This window comes from Elephantulus edwardii, unplaced genomic scaffold (assembly GCF_000299155.1).
Source record: "Elephantulus edwardii isolate Elephantulus edwardi_28Jun2011 unplaced genomic scaffold, EleEdw1.0 scaffold00077, whole genome shotgun sequence".
Classification (NCBI taxonomy): domain Eukaryota; kingdom Metazoa; phylum Chordata; class Mammalia; order Macroscelidea; family Macroscelididae; genus Elephantulus; species Elephantulus edwardii.
In genome coordinates this window covers 13,547,123-13,567,100 of record NW_006399827.1, presented here as the reverse complement: position 1 = coordinate 13,567,100, position 19,978 = coordinate 13,547,123, and the positions used below count along the sequence as shown (strand labels likewise).

The 19,978-nt window shown below is 41.4% G+C and overlaps 2 protein-coding genes across 2 annotated transcripts in view; both read left to right on the top strand.

Moving 5' to 3' along the window:
• The first annotated feature begins 580 nt into the window (after positions 1-580).
• Positions 581-14,649, top strand: LOC102843953 (gasdermin-B-like). Its single transcript, XM_006889477.1, has 9 exons — positions 581-791; positions 5,555-5,735; positions 8,826-8,997; positions 10,108-10,189; positions 10,563-10,601; positions 12,117-12,277; positions 12,401-12,539; positions 14,073-14,149; positions 14,500-14,649. Exons 1-9 carry the CDS (start codon positions 581-583, stop codon positions 14,647-14,649), a joined length of 1,212 nt encoding a protein of 403 aa, XP_006889539.1.
• Positions 14,650-18,346: 3,697 nt separating this feature from the next.
• Positions 18,347-19,978, top strand: part of LOC102843547 (gasdermin-B-like) — a 16,672-nt gene continuing 15,040 nt past the window's right edge. The window contains exon 1 of the mRNA XM_006889476.1: positions 18,347-18,584. Within this exon, the coding sequence (XP_006889538.1) occupies positions 18,347-18,584 (238 nt within the window). The remainder of the gene's footprint in view (positions 18,585-19,978) is intronic.

Genomic DNA, 19,978 nt, shown 5'->3' with positions numbered 1-19,978 from the left:
AAGTCCAGCTTGAACTTCTGGCATTTTTCCATTGACGTACTGTTCTAACCATTTTTGAATGATCTTTAGTAATACTTTGCTTGCATGTAATAATAAAATTGTTTGATAATTTCCAATCCTGTTAGATTACCTTTATTTTGGGAATGGGAACAAACATGGATCTCTTCCAGTCAGTTGACGATGTAGCTGTTTTCCAAATTTCCTGTCACAGGCTGGCAAACACATTCAGGGTACATCTATTTATTTAAACATATCAATTGGTATTCCATTAATTCCACTAAGGCCTCCAATTCCTGAGGTTTTATTTTATGCCAATAACTTCAGTGCAGCTTAAACGTCTTCTCTTATTGCCATTGGTTCTTGATCATAAGTTACTTCCTGAAATGATTCTATGCCTCACCTTCTAGAAACAATCATGTTTCTAGAAATTATGTCAGCTACTGGTTTTCCTGGGACACTTGGCTCTTTTTTTTATCCCAGTTAGATAAAAAGAAAAGATTTAAAAACCTTGAGAGCACATTCTGTCTCCTCTCCCCTTCAAACTTGATATTAACTTCCTTTTCTACTTGACGCAGGCACAATGTCCAGCATATTTGAGAAAGTCACAAGAACTGTGGTACACGAGCTCGTCTCTGGAGGGGATATGATTGCTGTTAGAAGTGTCATTGATGCAGATAGATTCAAGTGCCACTATCTTGTGAGAGAAAAGAAAACGATTTTTGGAACCCAGCACTGCATGACGGGCCTCACCCTGGAAGATATCCTAGAGGAGTATGATTCTGGGTCGGAAGGTCAGTATGACCATTTTCAACTCTCTCTTGGCATCAACCAAGTAGGTTTGTGTTGACACCAGTCAACAAAGAAGCTGTGGGGTTTGTAGAGTCATTTTGTGCCTCAATTTAAGAAATACACAATAGAGCTATATAGGGAGAAGTGAGCAGGGGATATAGAGATTTATTTATATTGGAAACAGTAACTATTTTTCCTTTTCCATTATTCCCTTTGTAAATAATTCACTTTCAGATTAGCTGAGCTCTTCTCATGCTTCTGTATGCTTGCCACTTAAGTGGATAAGTATATAGAAACATTTTGCTTAATGGTTAAGAAAGACTGCAGGTTTAGGGCTGGAGGCATCAAGTTAAAAATTCAGCTTTGCCCATTAAATCTCTCTCAGTTTTTGCACCTATCAACTCTAAAACCATATATTCAGCAAAATACACAAACCTTGGACAATATAACAATAGACAGATATGCCAATCATACAATAGGTAATGAAATTGAGTAGACATTTCTCACCGTGAAAGACCTTCAGATGATCACAAACCTTTGAGAAAATGCTCAAAGATATGTAAATAAAAACTGAAAAGAGATACCTTTCTACTCTTACCAAGATGATTGCTGTACTGTTGTATATTGGGTTGGAACTGGCCAGTAGCTGACCCTCCGGCAGGTTTTCAGAGGCATCTAATCACATGGGAGAAGATTGCTCATCCTTCTCCCAGGAGCAGCGGGTAGATTCAAACCCTATGCCTTAGGGATTTAAGGGTGGAAAAAAAATGGAAGATATCAAAGACTAGTGAGGATGTGACAAAATTGCATCTTTTACCTATTTATTGATGAGTATGAAAACTAGGAGTTATGAATGACAAAAAATGATATAGAACTACCATGTAACCCAACAGTTCCAGTGTTAATTGCAGCAGTATTCACAAAAGCCAATAGGTAGAACTTCAAGTCCTGTCAACTGCTGAATAGGGAAAGAAAACGCGGTGTATACATACAATAAAAAAAATACTATTAACACCGTTGGGGTTGTTATGTACCATCAAGTCGGAATTGACTCATATGTGACCCTCTAGTGAGCAGGTTTTCAGAGGCAAGAAATTGCATGGGAGGAGACTGTCCATCTTTTCCCTGGGGTGCAGTTGGTTGATTGGTATCTTCTATGTTTAGGTTGGCAGTACAACTCCTACCAACGAGCAGGAGAAATAAAATCTTTGTTAGACTGAGGCAAGCTTTGGATTGGTTACTTGAAATTTGTCCTACCGTGCTGAGAAACCAAGGAAGGATGCTAGAAACTCCACAATCCAGTCAAGGATTACTTACAGAGGCAATGCCATGGGCAGACTTGAATTTCCATACCTTATAGAGAGAGGCAAGGATTTGTTACCTCTCTGGTAAAGAAGTGGTGTGGATTTCCAAGGCCAGTCTAGCAAGTATTGCATGCTTAGTAAGCAGAAGTGAATTAGCAGCAAGCAGGGTTGTATAGAGCCGTATATGGCCCAGCAAAAGCCCGTTGCTCTACATTCATACCTGCTGGGTCATGGGGATGATCTTTCAGCTCCATCGTATGGATGGAGGTGGAAGACATGCCAAGTGAAAAAAATCAGTCACAAAAGGACTAACATTTCACAGTTTTACTTATATAAAATGACAAGAAAAGGCAAATACATCAAGAACATAGTTGACCAGTAGTTAGTGGGAGTTAAGAGTGATGAAAAATTACATAGCCAATTACTGTGATTGCTGTCAAGAAGTTATTACATCTCTAAGTAGTTTAATTGGAAAAAGTTGTGTGATTGATAAATTTATAACAAGACAAAAAAAAAAAAAAGGAAGAATGGATAGCAAGGCTGTTTACATATAACCAAAAACTTCTGCGTCAGTCCAAGTTACTAGCTCTCCCTGTTTGTACTCTTCCTGTGTATAGTTTTTTAAAAATGATCTACTTTTGTATTACAATAAACCAAGATAACTAAATTTTGGTTTATAATATTAATTGCCATACCTACAATGTAACCATACCTTCCTGCTTCTTCCCTGTGATTTATGTTTCCACTAATCCTTCTATCCTACCCTATCCTGCCTTCTGGGCTTTTATCTTTGGCCACAGGTGTTCCTTTTGATTTCCTTTGGTAGTTTATTCTAAGAAGTGAATGCCTTTCTGGTACTACCAGTTTAGTTTGCCTGTTACTAGACTGCAAGCTGACCCACAAGGGTAAGTTTTGTTCAGAATCAAAGGGCTATTAATGGATATTGTATCAGGGATTCCACCAATCTCCACTCGACCAGTAAGGGCTGGCCATTTTTTTTTTTTGGTGAGAAAAATTTATATTTAGAATTAGCCCGCTGGACTTAGTTTAAATGATCCCAATTTTGTTGGCAACATCCAACAAGCATCATAGTCAGGAGCAAGTCGAACATAGGCCTTCTCTCCATCAGGTCTAATCAAAGTGTTGACCTTAGCCACATCAATGTCATAGAGCTTCTTTACAGCTTGTTTGATTTGGTGCTTTTTGGCCTTGACATTCACAATGAACACAAGTGTGTTGTCATCTTCTATCTTCTCCATAGCTGACTCAGTGGTCAGGGGAAATTTGATGATGGCATAGTGGTCAAGCTTGTTTCTCCTGGGGGCGCTCTTCCAGGGGTATTTGGGCTGCCTTCGGAGTCTCAGCGTCTTAGGCTGCCAGAAGATGGGTGACATGCGGGTCTTCTTTTTTTTTTTTTTTTTGGCTGTGGATGCCCTTCAGGACTGCCTTCTTGGCCTTTAATGCCTTTGCTTTGGCTTCAGTTTTGGGAGGGGCAGGGGCTTCCTTCTTCGCTTTTGGCGCCATCTTCGTAGAAAGGAAGGTTGGCCACTTTTATGGTTTGGGGTTTTGCTCCCCGTTTTCCCTCACTCTATCCATGACCCTCTACTGCGATCCTTTTTTTAGAGGGGTCAGTGGTGGTATCTGGGCACCAACGTCTTTGTTTGGTCTCTGGAAGTTGAGGTTGTGTTTCATAGTCTATTAGACTGATTGTGTCTGTATACCTTTGCTTTTATTCCCTCTCCTTATTTCTGGACAGGGAGAGATCAACAATTGTACCTTAGCTCAAAAACTTTTCTCTCTCTTTTGTTTTTTGACATCACACACACTATTTTTTAGTCTGGACTGGGCACAAGAACACTGAGGGATAGACCTCTGACTTGTTCTGTTTCCAGGTGTGCAAGTTCCTGGTGCATCTCCACATACACGTCTTAGGCGTAAGCTCACGTCCAAGAAGGGGTGCTTGAGAGGTACAAGACGGGTGTGAGGGGACACAGAGGATGAGACCAGCTGGTCCTTCTTCTCTGGGAACCCCAACCACACCTCTTTGGTCAGACGTTGTCCCACCTGCAGTGCTCAAAAGTTTTCAAGACCTCGCTTGCTTCTCAACAAAATATGATGCAGCACACAGCCTTTGTTGACTGTGTTGTGTGCATAGGTTTTGTTTTGCTTCTTCTGATAACTTATCAGCAGACCTTTGCACTGCTCCAGAAACAGGACGTAGATGTCCGCATGTACATACAGGGCTGATGATTTCAGGCACGAGTTCCAGTTCCTTCACACTTCCTCTGGTTCCAAACTGTAAATTTCCCTAAACGCTAGCCCTGTCCCCAGTCTCAGATCACTCAGTAAACAAGCTAAGTACAGGTTGTTGATGTTGTTATGTACCGTTGAGTACAGGTTAGTCCAAGTTAATTTAGTAATCTATAATGAGCAAGTTCATACTTTTTAATCACATCAAAGAATCTACTCCTAGATATGGTGGGCATCTTTTTCTTTCTTAACCTCACATTACTTTCTTAAAGAATTTAAGCCTATTTTAAAATTTGCAAGGGGATGGGTTATCCAGAAAGCCAGAGAAATTAATTTTGCTTATTGGGTGGTCATTCCCTGACTGCTCCAATATCCCAGCAATAGGAGCCTTCCCTCCTCTGTTCTTCCACACAATTTCCACTTACTCCAGGGCAGCAGTTTTGACTTTGAACTCATGTTTTTATTAGCACCTATTCAGTCGGGACAGAGTCCACAGATGGACAGCTTTTCAGGGTTGCTTACTTTACATTTGCCCAGTTCATTGACCTTGACTACATTCTTATTTTCCAAATGGTAGGGGCTTCTAGTTCTTTAACTTCACTTTTCCTTGTGTCTTTTCAGCCTCTCAGATAGCTTTATAAGGCTCAACTCCTCTCTACTCCTTATTAGTACTTAGGATGTGTGCCAGGCATTTAGTGTTTAATTGCTTTATTCATTTTCACTTTCCCAAGCACAGGAAGTTCTGTTCTTTTCCACTATAAATGCAGACACTGAGATTCAAAGAGGTTAAGTGAACAATTTAGCTCAATGTCCCAAGGTCACTTGATAAGAAGGGGCCAGCAGAGCATCATCACACCCAGCAATATATGATGTTGGGATGATTCCTCCTGAAAAAGAATGGTCTTTCCTTACAGCCACAGCTAGAGGGCTATCTAGGGGTGGTGGTTGTTGTCAGTTACCTTTGGTTTGGAACTGACCCATAGCTGATGCTCCAGCATGGTTTCGGAGGCAGTAAATTGTACAGAAGGAGATTGCCCATCTTTCTCTCGATGAGGGATTTGAATCGGGCACCTTTGGGTTGACAGTACAACTCCTTTCCACTAGGCCACCATTGAGGGAAGTCCAGGATGAAACTGCTTCAGAGAGGATTTTCTGGGGAGAGATCTTTAGGACCAGGCCCAAGATGATTTTCACTGTTCTTTTTTTTTCAGGTCAAAAGTCTGAGTTCCGAATTTTGAATAATGTGGCCTCAAATGGAAAATTTACTGTGAAATTACCCAAAGAAATAAAAATTGAAGGACAATCTGAGGTGTCTCAGGGAACCAAGGAGCAAGAAATCAAGATATTAGGGGAACGGATACCTCAGCAAGATCTGGAGTCCCTTGTGGACAGGTGAGGTTAGAGGGGGACAAGGAAGACGTTTATCTTGAGCGCTGGACCACCCCCGGGCTCATGCAACCTCTTCCTCTCTAGTCCCAGCCAACCCTCCCACACTCCCTTTATTTGAATATACTCTCCTTTTCTGCACTTTTAAGAAGTCTTCTCTCAGGATCCACCACTTCCAGAAGCCTCCTTCTGATGGCTCCAATTCATTTACATGCTTGTTACTGTTCAGGGTGATAAACGACTCTGGATAAGATCCAGACTTACTGGTTTTAAGAGGTCACTCTCCTCTGGTCTCTGACATTGTGTTGTTTTTTTTTAAATTTTTGTGTGAGTGTACCATCAAATCAGATCTGACTGGTACAGGAGGAGATTGTTCCTCCTTTTCCCGGCAGAGCATCTGGTGGATTCGAACCATGTGCCTCTGGGGTTGTAGTTGCAGCTCCTTGCCACTAGGCCACCAGAGCTCCTCTGACATTGTGTTTTCTAAACCTGCTCTTTGTGTTTGCTTCACCTTGCCTTGCTCAAGAACCAGCCATTTCCATACTTCTTTCCGTTACCATTAAGCTGAGAAAAATAGAAGATGACAGAAATAGAGATGGATTTACACAGTGACTGTGATGATGGGTGTGAGTACGGTGGAGACTGTGACAATGGCCCAGGATAGGGCAAGATTCTGTTGTTCATAGGGTTACATGGAGTTACAGCATCTGACAGTGACAGTAATTCTGTACTGGACTGAGAGCAACTCATGACCAACGACTGACTGAACTAACCTCTTTATTGAGTTTTCAGCTGATCCCTCCTCCCCCTTGTTTTGTACCACCGAATTGGATCTGACTGGCACAGGAAGAGATTGCTCCTCCTTTTCCAGCAGAGCATCTGGTGGATTTGAACCATGAGCCTTTGGAAGTTTCAGCTGATTTTAACTCATTTTTGTGGAGTTATAACTGACTCACAGTTGATCTTCCAGTGAGTCTTCAGAGGCTGTAGACTGCATAGATGGGGATTCCCCATTTTTTCTCCTGGGGAGCAACTTGTTGATTCAAATCACCCTTTGTACAACTCCCTATCCCCTAGGCCACCAGAGCACCCTCACTGAGTCTTAGCAACAGTAAAAGACCATTTTACTTTTACTTTTACTTAGCAAAAGATCAGTTTTAATCTCTCGTAGGATATCTCCTGTGCAGAAAGGTATCTGTCTTTTCTATTGGGGATCCCATTCCAATCAAATTCCACAGAGGTTTTGATAACTGAAGGGCACAACACTTTCAGTTTATGGAGATCCTCCAAGCCTTGCCCTCTCAGGAATAGCTCTCTTGTTGCTGTTGGTGATGGAGGTGTGTCTTTTTTTTTTTTTTTTTCTGAGACTGTTGGAGAGGAAAGAGTGAGTAGCTTAGGGGAAGACACCCCACACTTCTCCTGGGCTACATGACTCTGAGTGGAAGGAGGGCTTTTTGTTTTTCTTTTTAAATTAAAAATGAAAAGTTTCTGGTACATGTTTGCTGGTCCCTTGAACTACCCTCCACTCACACTGTTGTTAGGGAGGATCTTCCAAGGTTTTCTAGGGAAGCTCAGTTTTTGTCCCCCACCTCCCCAGAATGTCTGTTGCTTCTAGGGAGAGAGTGAGTGTATGTGTGAATGAGGATACGTGTGTGGTTGTTGTTGTTTGGTGACACGGAGCCAGCTTGGATTCATAAATACCCTGAGTCAAGAGAAGGAGACACCACCCAGTCCTGTGCCATCTTCACAAGAGTTTGTGTCTTGTTTTGAGCTCACTGTTGTAGCCACTAACAATCCATCTCACTGGAAGACCTTACTCTGTTTTGGAGACCTTCTACTGTGCCAAACATGAAGTCTATCATCAGGTACTGGATATGTCCAAAGTATATGAGTATATGCCATCCTGCTTCTAGGGGCATTCTAACTATACTATCCCCAAGACAGGTTTATTAATTTTTTTCCTGTTGTTTTGTTACGTGCCATTGAGTTGGAACCAACTCATAGTTGACACTCCAGCAAATTTTCAGAGGCTCTAAATTGCATGGGAGGAGATTGCCCATCTTTCTCCCACAGAGCTGCAGATTGATTTGAACCATGTGCCTTTAGGCTGGTGGTAGGTGCCACTAGGGCACCAGTGCTCTTTGGGTGAGTCCATGATATATTCCTTTTTCTTTGCTAATATCATAACCCAAAGGTACCAGTTTTTCTTTGATTTTATTTATTGTCCAGCTAATTGTGCATATGAACAGCAATTGAAAATACCATGGCTTAGGTCAGGCGTTTCTTAGTCCTCAAAGTAATGCCTTGGCTTTTTTTCCAGTTTAAAGAAGTCCTTTGCTGTAGATTTGCCCAACACATCACTTGATTTCTTTTTTTTTTTTACTAATTTACAAAATTCTAATGCAAATTCAAATAAATTCTTTCAATTTCCCTCACCTCCCCACCCATCAAATTGTACAATCCAATGATAAATCCCCTCTTACCCCTGTACATTCACATCCCTCTGCTTCCAGCCTCTCCCACCCCTTCTGGATCCTTACACTTACTCTACAATAAAGGTCTTATATAATACTTATCCCTGTGGGACTGAGTTAGTTCACTCAGCATAATGCTCTCCAGTGCCTCCCAAGTTAGGCAATAATTTACAAAGTTACTGCTCCTGCGTGCTGCATAGTATTCCATTGTGTGAATTTACCATAGTTTCTAAAGCCATCACTTGATTTCTCGATTGTTACTTCTATGGTAATTGATTGTGGAACAAAGTAAAATGAAATTTTTGGAAATCTCTTTTCTTTCTTTCTTTTTTTTTTTTGTCCACTTATTACGATGTCACTTATTGGTCCATTTGTGAAGATTTTTTATTTCTTGATGTTAAGCTGTAATTAATACTGCAGGCTATTTGTTGGGTTGTTGTTTTTTTTTTAAATTTTCATCAATAAGTACTTGAAGTCACCACAGTACAGCAAACTGACAGACAAATGCCATCCCCATTTGAGCAAATGATATAATAAATAAGCATATAAATATCATATTGTTATTGGGAAATGGAACCTTTGAGATCTTGATCTCCTACTCTGTCTCTCTATGCCCCTCCAGGAAACTGAAGAGGAACCTACCTCCTTCCTTTGAGTCAATTCGTAAAAAAAGAGATAACTTGAATCTGGTAACAGAAACTCTGATGACAGCCAATGAGGAAACCCTGAGACGGGAGAAGCAATTTGATTTTTGGATCTGGTTAACTTGGTTCTTCCCTGGATACAAGTACAAGGTTAGAATTCCAGAAGGCAGGGACAGAGGGTAGGCTAGTGGTGTCCTTCTTACTCCAGGCTCTTCAGCATTTTCCTTACTTCCCCCCCCCTTTATATTTTTAAATTTATTATTAATTTCAATGAAAATTTACAAAGACTTTGGATTTCCATTCATTCATTGTACTTTTCTCCCCTCCCAACCCTCCCCCCCAGTACACTACCCTCTTGGAAAATAAAAGAAAAATTCTTTCATTGTTTTACCATCCCTCCCCCTAGGTCCACTCCACTATGCAGCCTTCCCTCTGGACTCCTGTCATGACAGAAATACCTAATCACATATCCCTTTTAAACAGTTTTCTCCTTCATCTGTTTCAAAGCAATATACATTATTGAACTCACCTTTCTCAGTCTCCCCCCAACCCCGAGGTCAGTCCTGTTTTACAACAGTGGCACCATGCACTATTTGTCCTTTTGTGACTGAGATACTTCACTCAGCACAATGTCCTCCAGGGTCATCCATTCTGAATAATATTGCATAAGTACCTTGTTTTTCATTGTAGCATAGTAGTCCATTGTATGTATACCACAGCTTCTCTACCATTTGTTTGTTGATAGGCACTTAGGTTTTTTCCAACTCCTTGCTATTGTGAACAAAGCTGCGATAAACATGGGTGTGCATTCCTAAACACTCGTAAGCAACTTTTCCGAATCCTTAGCCCTCTTCTTTCTTGCACCCCATATCAGTAATCAAGCTCTTTCCAGTGATGCCTGTTTTTTATTTTCCTCATAACATTCCACTGTTTATAATTACATAAATGTTTTTGCTTGTTCATTGTGTGCCTAATTTCTAGGAAGCACAAAGTCAGAGTGACAGTGCTTAGAACAAAACCAACATGTTGGATTAGCAGTGGAGTCAGACAGCTTTGGAGTTAGCTGTAGCTTCAAATCTCACTTCGGCCATTATTTGTAGCTTTGGAAGTAGATTAGCCACTTGCTCTTTCTCAGCCTTCCCTCTCTTATCTGTATATTAGGGATTCATGTTTCTACCTCACAGGATTATTTGGGCAAGTAGGCAAGATAATTGTGTAAAGTAACCAGGGATCCTTCACGGCCGGCACCTTTTCTTCTAGAGTCAAAAGTCAGTAACCATCCCCCCCAAGTGGGTCCTGGGATATAGAATCAAGCCACTGGTCTTCAGCAAGGATGAGATGAGTAAGTAAGACCTGAAGGGGGGGTAATGAGTAAAGGGGACACTGAACATAAGTGGGATAGGGGTCAATTCAGCCTTGCTCTGTGACAGGCTGGGTGGAGCCAGTTGAGTTTGAAGGTGTGGGAAGGACCAGAGAAAACAAAAGGGTCCAGGTTTGGGAGGGAAGAGTTGGGATCCCTCCTCACACCCTGATGATACAGCTTTGGCACACTATGGCACCATTCCTTTCAGAGAAGGTAAAAATTCAGTATCCCCAATATCCTATTTTTAAATTAGGTGGCAATAAGGTATGGAGTTGGTAAGGTACTTCAAATAAGGAATTTTAGAAGGAGAAATGATCTCTTTCTTTCTCTTTCTGTTTTTGTCTTGGTTTAGATATTAGCTTCTTAGACAAAAGACATTCTTTTCCACAAGGTGAGTGAACCTCTGGGTCTCCCCTTTCTCTTTTCAGATGGGCAAAGATGCCACTTTTAGAGCAGACAATAAGTGGTCTGGAATTGTAGTGTTAGGGCTGAGAATGTGGTAAGAGGTACCCAAGTGGTAAGGGATGGAGAAAAGTCTGCCTTGATGGAGAGGCGGGCTGCACTGTGTGCTGGCCTGGAGTTCCCAGGCTCCTTTTAGGATGATCTTGATTTGATTTGTGTACATATTGTACTGTATCTTGCTTGAGCACATAACTGGAGAAATAGTGACTGAGAAAGCATCCTTGAATTTGACAGCAGTGGCACTGGCAGAATCCTGTGGCAGCCTGCTTCTGAGAATATGGGATGCGGTGCTCTGCTGAATTCAGGCCATGATGAGGATACAGGCTCCTTCACATGGGAAGTGAGGGCTTAGAGTCCAAGACTGAAAAGTAGAGAGAGAATATTCATATTCACGCGGAGTTTGGGGGTGACCTGGAGACTCTCTGAGATTATTCTTCTTCTCTTTTAGAAGAGACTGATGGTTCATCCGAGATTGATGGTTCATCCTCCATTGGTAAGAATGGAACTCAATTGCACTAAGGTTGCCTAAACTCCTGCCTCAAGGACTGCAGTTCAGGTGGGACCAGCCAATTGGTGATGGGTACGGAGGAAAGGGAAGGGCAGTGTTCATATTGTTGCTATGTTGAGTTGACTATGACCCTATAAACAAACTAACTTTATGAACCTCGTCCTATCTTGTGCCATCTTCACAATCTCCGATATGATGTAACCCATTGCTACAGTTTCTGTTTCAACCCATCATGTTGAGGGTCTTCCTCTTAGTATTTATTATGCTATGTAGCATGGACTCAGAGCTAACGCTCCAGCGGGTTTCCAGACTGAAAGATGCACAGGAGGAGATTGTACATCTTTCTCCTGCAGGGCAGCTGGTGGTCTCATGCAGGACCACTGCGCCATTCCTTACCATTGGGCCATCAGAGCCCTCTATAGTGTTGATTACAGGCTTTAATTTTAGTCTAAAGGTTGCATGTGTTTTCTCAAAACGATGGTTCTTTTAATGTGGTTGTACACTGAAATCACCTAGATAACTTTAAAAATACCCATGTTTGGGTTCCCTCTGACTTACTTGGTTTACAGTGTGGTCTAAGGCATTAAGATCATTGATAAAGTCCTCCCGTGATTTTCATACACTCAAGGTTGAGAACTTCAATTCCTGCGTAGTTCAAGAAATGCACTTTGAATGGCAAAGACTAAACACCTAAGTCTTTATTTCCTGGAAATGAGGACGATGTTGAGGTTGAAAGTAGACTAGGGATGAACTGGGAAGTGCAGCCAGCAGGCAAGATGATGGTGACTGCCTTGCCAGAAGTATGGTTCCTTCTAACAAGAAAAGATTTAAAGAAGAGAAGGCATTGAGAGGGGTCTTCAGAAGAAACGTGGACAAAGGATGGGGTCCAAGTGACCCTAGGTGTATGTTGAACTAACTACATTGAGTCTTCTACAGGGAAGTCCTTGGAAAATGAGGATACCAGAAACATGAAGGAAATTGTGGAAGACATGAAGAGTGGCCTCCGGAATCTGACTGAGAAGGAAAAAAAAGATGTGCTGAGCTGCCTCACTCATTTCCTCAGCAATGATGGTCACCTGCAGGAACTACAGGACAGAGTAAGGGGCGGGAAGAAAGAACTGAGGCAGAGTGGGAGGAGCCAATGGGGAGGGCAGCTGGCATATTGAGGACAATCTACTATCATGAAACCGGTTCTCAACTCCCACATCTCCTGGCCTTAGGTGTCTGATGCCCAGATCTCGGGTGAGCTGCAGATGGATGGCCCAGCAGGTCCTCTCATAAGATGCCTTTTTAATGATGCTGGGGTTTGGAATCAGGGATGTGCAGAAGCCATTCAAGACCTCTTGGACGCCCTGATGGGTAAGGAGGGGTCTACCTATATGGTTGGATGGGGGAAATGCTGGCCAAGGATCTTGTGGGGAAACAAGGTACACGTTACCCTTATTCCTTTATGAGGAGTAGGCTTTGTATTTCAGAAAAAAATAAGTCTTCCCCAGGTCAGGTATTGAGGGGCTGTTCCCTCTTCTTGGGATGGTCTATGATTCTCTACTAAAAGGTTAAGAGGGAACAAGTGACTTAGAAGGAGCTCATTTGGAATCACTCCCATCTTCCTCCTTCATTTACATTTTCCCCCTCCCCTCCCCTCCCCCCCCCATTTACTTTTTAAAAAAAAACATTCTATTGTAGTTTGGATGAAAGTTTACAGTACAAATTATTTTCCCAGTCAACAATTTATATACTACAATTTATTTCAGGACACTCATTGCAATTCCCTCAATTTAAGTCTTCTCACTTGCCCACTTTCTCCCTCGCTTCTCAGTTGCCTCCTGAACTTTGTATTTTTGTGAAAATGTTGCCGTTTTGGTCCCTTATGGTTGATTGTTTGAGGTTGATTTTATAGGAATGTGTATCATTCCAGGTGGTCTCTCAGAAAGGGTTTGTTCCAGGTTTGAAGAATCTAAGGGCCACAGCTTCAGGAGTTGTACCATTCTCTATCAGACCAGCAAGTTTGGTTTCTTTAGGATTTTTACTTTTGTTTTAAAATTTTTCTCTTACTCTTCCCAGGGCCTTCTGCTGTGATTCCAGAGTTTTTAGTAGTGGTATCCAGGCACCATGTAGTTCTTCTAGGCTCAGGAGTGAAGGCTGTGGTTTGTGTGGTCTAGTCCTTTGGAGTAATTCCTTCCCTTAGCTTTTTGCTTTCATCATTCTTCTTTGTTTCAATAGGAAGATACAAATAAATGAATTTTAGACTACTGTGTATGTTCTTAAAACTCCAGTCACTACTCACCAAAGTAGAATGTAGAACATCATCGTTATGTCAATTGACCTGGATGGTCTCCAAAACTGTAGTCATAAATCCTCAAGTGCGTTCATCGACCCAATGCCTCAAGGTATTTGGTTATGCTCAGAAGTTGGTATAAATTTGCCCACTAAGCACTTCACTGTAATTATTTGATACATTTGCAGTACATGCAAATATGTATCTGGAAATGTCCTCTGCCAAACTTAGATGTGCTCATAGTGTACTTTTCTTACATTATTCCACACACAACACATTTATGTTCCTGTGTATCTATGTACCTACTTGTAATTACTGTTTGTTGTTTCTGTTATTGCAGGATGATTGCTGCCTTTCATGTACTTCCCACTGTATTCCTTTGCCTTGACCATGTTGTGTTGATCTCCCCTTCACTGTGTATTGCCTTCTCGTTTTCCCAAGTTAATACATTTCTACAATTTAGTTAGTAATTTTCTCTCCCTTGCCCTCCATTCCTTAGGAGGGAGCTTTTTTCTGAAGTCTGTTTAAGGTCTGATCAGATACTAGACAACTAGAACAACTGTCCTTTTTTAATATTCTCGCTTTCTGCAAACCAACCTCTTCTTTGTCCACAGAGCTGCCTGAGGAGGGCCAACAATTTGTGGTTAAATTCATAGAAGAAAAGGAGACTCTTCCTTTGTTGGTGGAAAAGGTGAGACATCCTAGGCTGAAAGCTGTAATAGAAGTGTTCTCAAAGAACCCAGAAATTGCAGGGCCAAGTTTTTTCCCTACTAGCTCCTGTTTATTCAGTTGGCTTATGGCACGTCTTTGGACAGAAGATTGCCGAAACCAAGGTGGAAAATTGTTAGTCCTAGAACGATAATTATTATCATCTTGAGCAAACAATTATTGATTAGCAGTGTAAGGCTCTCTATCTGCAGGGAAAATTTCCATGATTATCTACTATTATGTAAAGAATATTATTGGGTATTTCCAATTTTGTTTGCTTGCTTGTTTATTTTCTTATTCTCAGTTTTTACAGTCTGATGACTTTCTTTCTAGGTGGAGAGTACCCTGAAAGAGAACCATAGTGAATATTTCGATAACCTTCAGAACATTGATGGTGACACTGAGGCACGGGTCTTCTGTGCCTTGTATGTTGTTCTCTCTGGCCTGTCGCAGCTGAACGAAAAGTCTACCAATGGCTCCTAACTTCACAAGCCTTTTAATGATTATCCCACTAATCTCTGTTTCCTCCCTAATCCCAGTCATTACCACCCCCCCAATCACCAACATGTTCTCTTTAAAATTAGCCTCTTTTAATCTTCTAATTCATCTTTTTCTCTACATAATAATTTCCAAAATCAGCTGGATTTCATCCATGAACTTAATTAAAAGTGGCAGATAGACCATATATTTACATTTCCTCTCTCCATTGAAACCTTACTAAATGACAGTCAAGGGGCAGGGGGGAAGATGGAAATCCACAAAGACAGAAAGAATGAGGCAGAAGATAAGGATTATAATTATCTTTCCAAATGAGAAAGCAATGAGAAGGGATGGAAAGAGTGTAAGAGGAGACTGCTATTTTTCCAATAAAAGCCTTTTCTGATTCTTTCAAATAAAAAGTAATTAAAATTGAAATAACTGTATGCTTGCTATAAATAATTTTTAACATTTCTAGAAATTTAAGTACAAGATAAGAGTATTTCTCTCAGTTGTGGTCCATTCACACAATGCAGCACTAAAGAAGGAAGAATTTGTACAATACTGCAAGACATGGGTGAGTCTAGAGGTCATTACGCTGAACAAAATAAAACAATCACAAAAGGACAAATACTGCACAAGATCACTACTATGAAAAGAGGAGAATATCTGAGGGGTGGGTGGGATTGAGAGAACAGAAATAGAATTTACAGTTAATGAACTCTGTAAAGAATCAGGGCAAGGGAGAATCAACCTGGGAAGAACTGACAAAAGGCCAAAATGGCTATTGTAATAAGCCAACAGGTTATGTCTAACTGTCCAATGAGGGAGGGGAAAGGAGAGAAAGAGGAGGGGAACAAGCAAGCAAACAAACAAACAAAAAAATTCCCAAAAAAACAAAAAAAAACCACCCCAAAGTAATTCTTTTACCAATATGACTATTGTTGTGATTAAATTAATAATATTGTGTTGTTGTTGTTATGTGCCATTGAGTTGCTTGTGACTCATAGCAACCCTATGTACACCAGCCCTAAACTCTGCTCTGTCCTGTGCCAATCACACTGTCCCCTATTACCCCAGTCACTGAATCAATCCACCTCCTAGAGGACCTTCCCCTCCTGCACTGTCCCTCCACCCTCCCAAGCATGATGTCCTTCTCCAAGGACTGGTCCCTCCCTACAACATGTCCAAAGTATGTTAGACGAAGCCTCAGAATCCTTGCTTCCAAGGAGCAGCCTGATTTAACCCTTTCCAGGATAAATCTGTTTGTTTTCCTAGCAGTCCATGGTACCCTCAATACGGAATAACATTGTGAAAATGTCAATACTACCCAAACTAATGTGCAGATTTAAGGCAATCTTGATCCAGATCTTATCATTATTCCTTAAAGACTGGAATAAAACTGATTACCACCTTGATTGGAAAGACACCAGATAAGCAAGATACATTAAACAAGAAGGGAGCTCTCGTGGTCTATTGGTAAAAACATATTCTTACAATTGAAAGGCAAGAGGTTCAAATCTACCAGCTGCTCCGTGAGAGAAAGATGAGCAACTTCCTCAGCTATGAGTCAGTTTTGACTTGATAGCATTTAACAATTTAAAATACAATGTTCTCCATCTTAATTTGGTATTTCAGTAGCTGGTTTCAGTTAGGTTACTCTCCTAATAGAAGGAATCATGGTAGTAGGAGTATACATAGTTAATTCCTTGGCCACTAACCAAACTATTGGAGGTGTGAACCCACTCTGTGGCTCCACGGGAGAGAAATCTGACAATCTGCTCCTGTAAAGATCCCAACCTAGAAGACACTTTGGGGCAGTTTCACTCTGTTACATGTAATCACTGGGAGTTGAACATTGACTTGACAGCTCCTAATAATGGCAATAGCACTTTCAAAGCTTTGCCGTTTTCTGCCATGTTTGAGTCGGGCACCATTATTTTCAACTCAATTAGTCAAGAGATGTGGTTACTATTCAATCTGCACACTGTCCTTGTTTTCTGAGAAGAAGATTAAGCTTCAAGCAGGGCATCAATCCTTGACTTTTCCCATTCTGGTTGTTGTTACAGTTCATCTACATTTTTAAAAATTGAGTCACTTTGTCAGCCATGTCTGAACTGGGCTGAACTGTTCACAGTCCTGATTTCATGGCTTGGTGTGCCTTGTAATATCTTGTATGATTTTTACCATCCTGTGGCCCAGACTCACCTAGAATGTATCAATACCCACTACTTGCTTCCTGAGTACAAGTAGAAAGGGGAGAATCTGACCTCTGGTCTCATTTCTCTTCAACCCAATCATTTTGGTTTATCTAAACGTCTGGCAGGTGGAGCACCCAGCCCTACCCAGCCTTCCAGAAATTATTCAATCTGGATAATTTTTAATTACCTTATTATAGCTTTCTGGGGCACAGTAGCTGGGAATTGTACAGAGATCTGACTGAAAAGGATTCTTCCAATTTCAGCTACTGGTGAGTGGGAGGCCAGGGAGGAGGTGGGTAGGCTCTGAGATGGGTCTGGGGGGCATGGGAACTGCTTTTCAAAAACCTAGAAGAATTTCCAGTTTGAGAGTGAGTTGAGAGTTGGGCACCATGAAGCGGGCAGGGCAACAGAGGGAATAGTGTGAGGATAGACGCCTGGGCCAGGGTGGAGGGATTTAGCTAAAACTAGCTAGAGACAGGATGTGGAGGAGGAACCCAGGAGTCTGATGGCCTGATAACTAGCACCAGAGGAAAGAAAAAGACTTCAGGAAAGAATAATCTCAGTTATTACTCAACGGGAGAGAAGCAAGAGGACGTGGAAGTGAGAGAGGCTGAGATAGCCACTGCGCTGGGGACAAAGATCTGCTGCAAAAAAGAAACAGCAAAGGGCCAGTTGAGCCCTATTATTTGGTCTGAGGGTCTATGGTGAGTCTTGCCAAGGCAAGGACCCAGGCCAGGAACAAACCAGGAGAATGTAAAGGAGAGAATGTGTACATTTTTTCTGGTAGGATTAATTTTATGTTATCAAGGGAAAGGGTCACCTTCAGAAGGGGACCAGAAACTGAAAAGAAACAACCTGTGGGGTTTGCCCGGGGTACCCAGCTCCATGTTGCTTTTGTACTCTGTCCTTTGTGATTTGCTTTCTCTTAAAGGTAATTTAGTACCATAATGTGAGATAAGAAAGGTAATTGTTGGTGGGGAGGAGCCTGTTGTCTTGGTGAAGACAGTCAGGGTAGTACAGAGGGAGGGAGCCTGGTGAACTGAGGTACAGGAAGAAAGAACTTACTGGAGCTGGCAATAGGAGGGGTGGCAGCCATGTCCCTCATCCCTTCTTGGTTTCTACATTAATCGGCATTGCTGAGGATTTGGCTGGGGGACAGTGGGCTTTTCCATTTATCAATTCCCTCTGAGCTTGAAGATGTAGCAAAAAAGGTCTTCATTCTCCCTGCCTGAGGTGATCAGCATCATCTTATTTTCAGATGAATTCCTGGAGGACCACAGGAGAGTTCGCAATTTGTGATGTCCAGCCTTTCTTTGTATGTCTTGACCATCTCACACTCTAGAAGTAGGAAAGACAATACATCCCAGGTCTTGGTTTCTCTAGAACCTTTGGATCTTTCTTGACCCCAGGTAGCCAAAGGTGGAATATTCAAACAATGCTGAGTACAAACCTAACCCTCCCAAGTTTAAATTGGCTTTCTTTTTCTAGTTGATCCAGGCACAATGCCTAGCATATTCGAGGAAATCACAAGAACTGTGATCCAAAAGCTGGACTCTAGAGGGGATATGATTGCTGTCAAAAGTGCCACCAATGCTGACAGTTTCCATTGCTACTGTCTGGTGAGAGAAAAGAGAACTATCTTGGGAATCCAGTACTACAAGACAGCCCTCACTCTGAAGGACATTCTGGAGAGGGAAGCAGGTGAAAGGCCGATCAATGAGGTGGATTCTATGTCTTCAGGTCAGTATGAGGTGGGTGGGAGAGGACAGACAGAAGGCCTGGCTGTCTCCTACACCCTATAACCCCATCACTGAGTGGGCCTGTGTTGACTGGTCATCCACCAGTCAACAAAGAAGCTGTGTGATTTGTATGGCCATGTTGGTATCTCATTGAAGAAATGCTCAGCAGAGCCACATGGGAAGAAGAGTACAGGGGATGCAGAGATATATTTATATTGGAAATAATCCCTAAATATTCTTTTGTCATTATTTCTTTTGCAAATAATTTACTTTTAAAGTGAGATAATTTTATATGTTCATAAATTAAGTGGCTAAATAAATAAGAGTCCGTTTACTTAGAAGTTAAGAAAGGACTCAAGTTTAAAGCTTGAAGCATTAACTTAAAAGTCCAACTTTACCACTAACCACTTAGATGATCTATGAGTGAGTTCCTTCATCTTTCTGAGTATTCATTTCCTTGTCTATTAACTCCAAAAGACTGTTTTAAGGATCCAATGAGGTAGAAGCCGTATATTTGACAAAAACCTAATTATCAAAATACATACAAAACTTTGACAAGAAAATATCAGATAACCCAGTCATAAAATAGACAAATAATTTCAATAGATACTTCACTAAAGAGGACATTTAAATGACTATGCAACATAAAAAGATACTCAGCATCATTTGCCATCATATAAATGCAAATCAAACCACAGAGAAATACCATTTCAGTGGCTCAGTGGGTAAGAAGTTGCACTGGCAACCCAAAGGCAGGCAGTTTGAGCCCACCAACTGCTCCTTGGGGAAAAGATGGACAATCCAGTCTCTTCTCATCCAGTTTACAACCTTGAAACCCATTGGAGGGTCATGTATCAGTGGTTCCAACTCCATGCAATGAGTTGAGTTGAGAATGGATAAGCTAAAAAACTAAAACCTAAAAAGAAAAAATGGTGGGGAAGATGTGTCAAAATTGAACACTTACCTATTACTAGTGGGAGTGAGAAAAGGAACAACAGCTTTGGAAAACAATTCTCCTAGGTAGATTCTCATAAAACTTGAAAATAGACACAAAACCATACTTGTAGGGTGACCTTCCTTGCAGCATTCTTCACAAGAGCCAAAAGTTGGAAACAAACTAAATGCTCATCAACAGATGAATGAATAAACAAAATGTGGTACAACAGAATACTACTAACCAACAGGAGAAAAGATGTCTTGATATGATGTGTATGAACATGGAAAACACTGTGCTGAGTGAATAAGTCAGTCACAAAAGGGCAAATATTAGATGACCTCACTTGTTGTTATTGTTGTTATGTGCCATCGAGTCATTTGCGACTCACAGCGACGCTATGTACAACAGCCCTAAACCCTGCTCTATCCTGTGCCAATCTCATTGCCTCTGACACACCC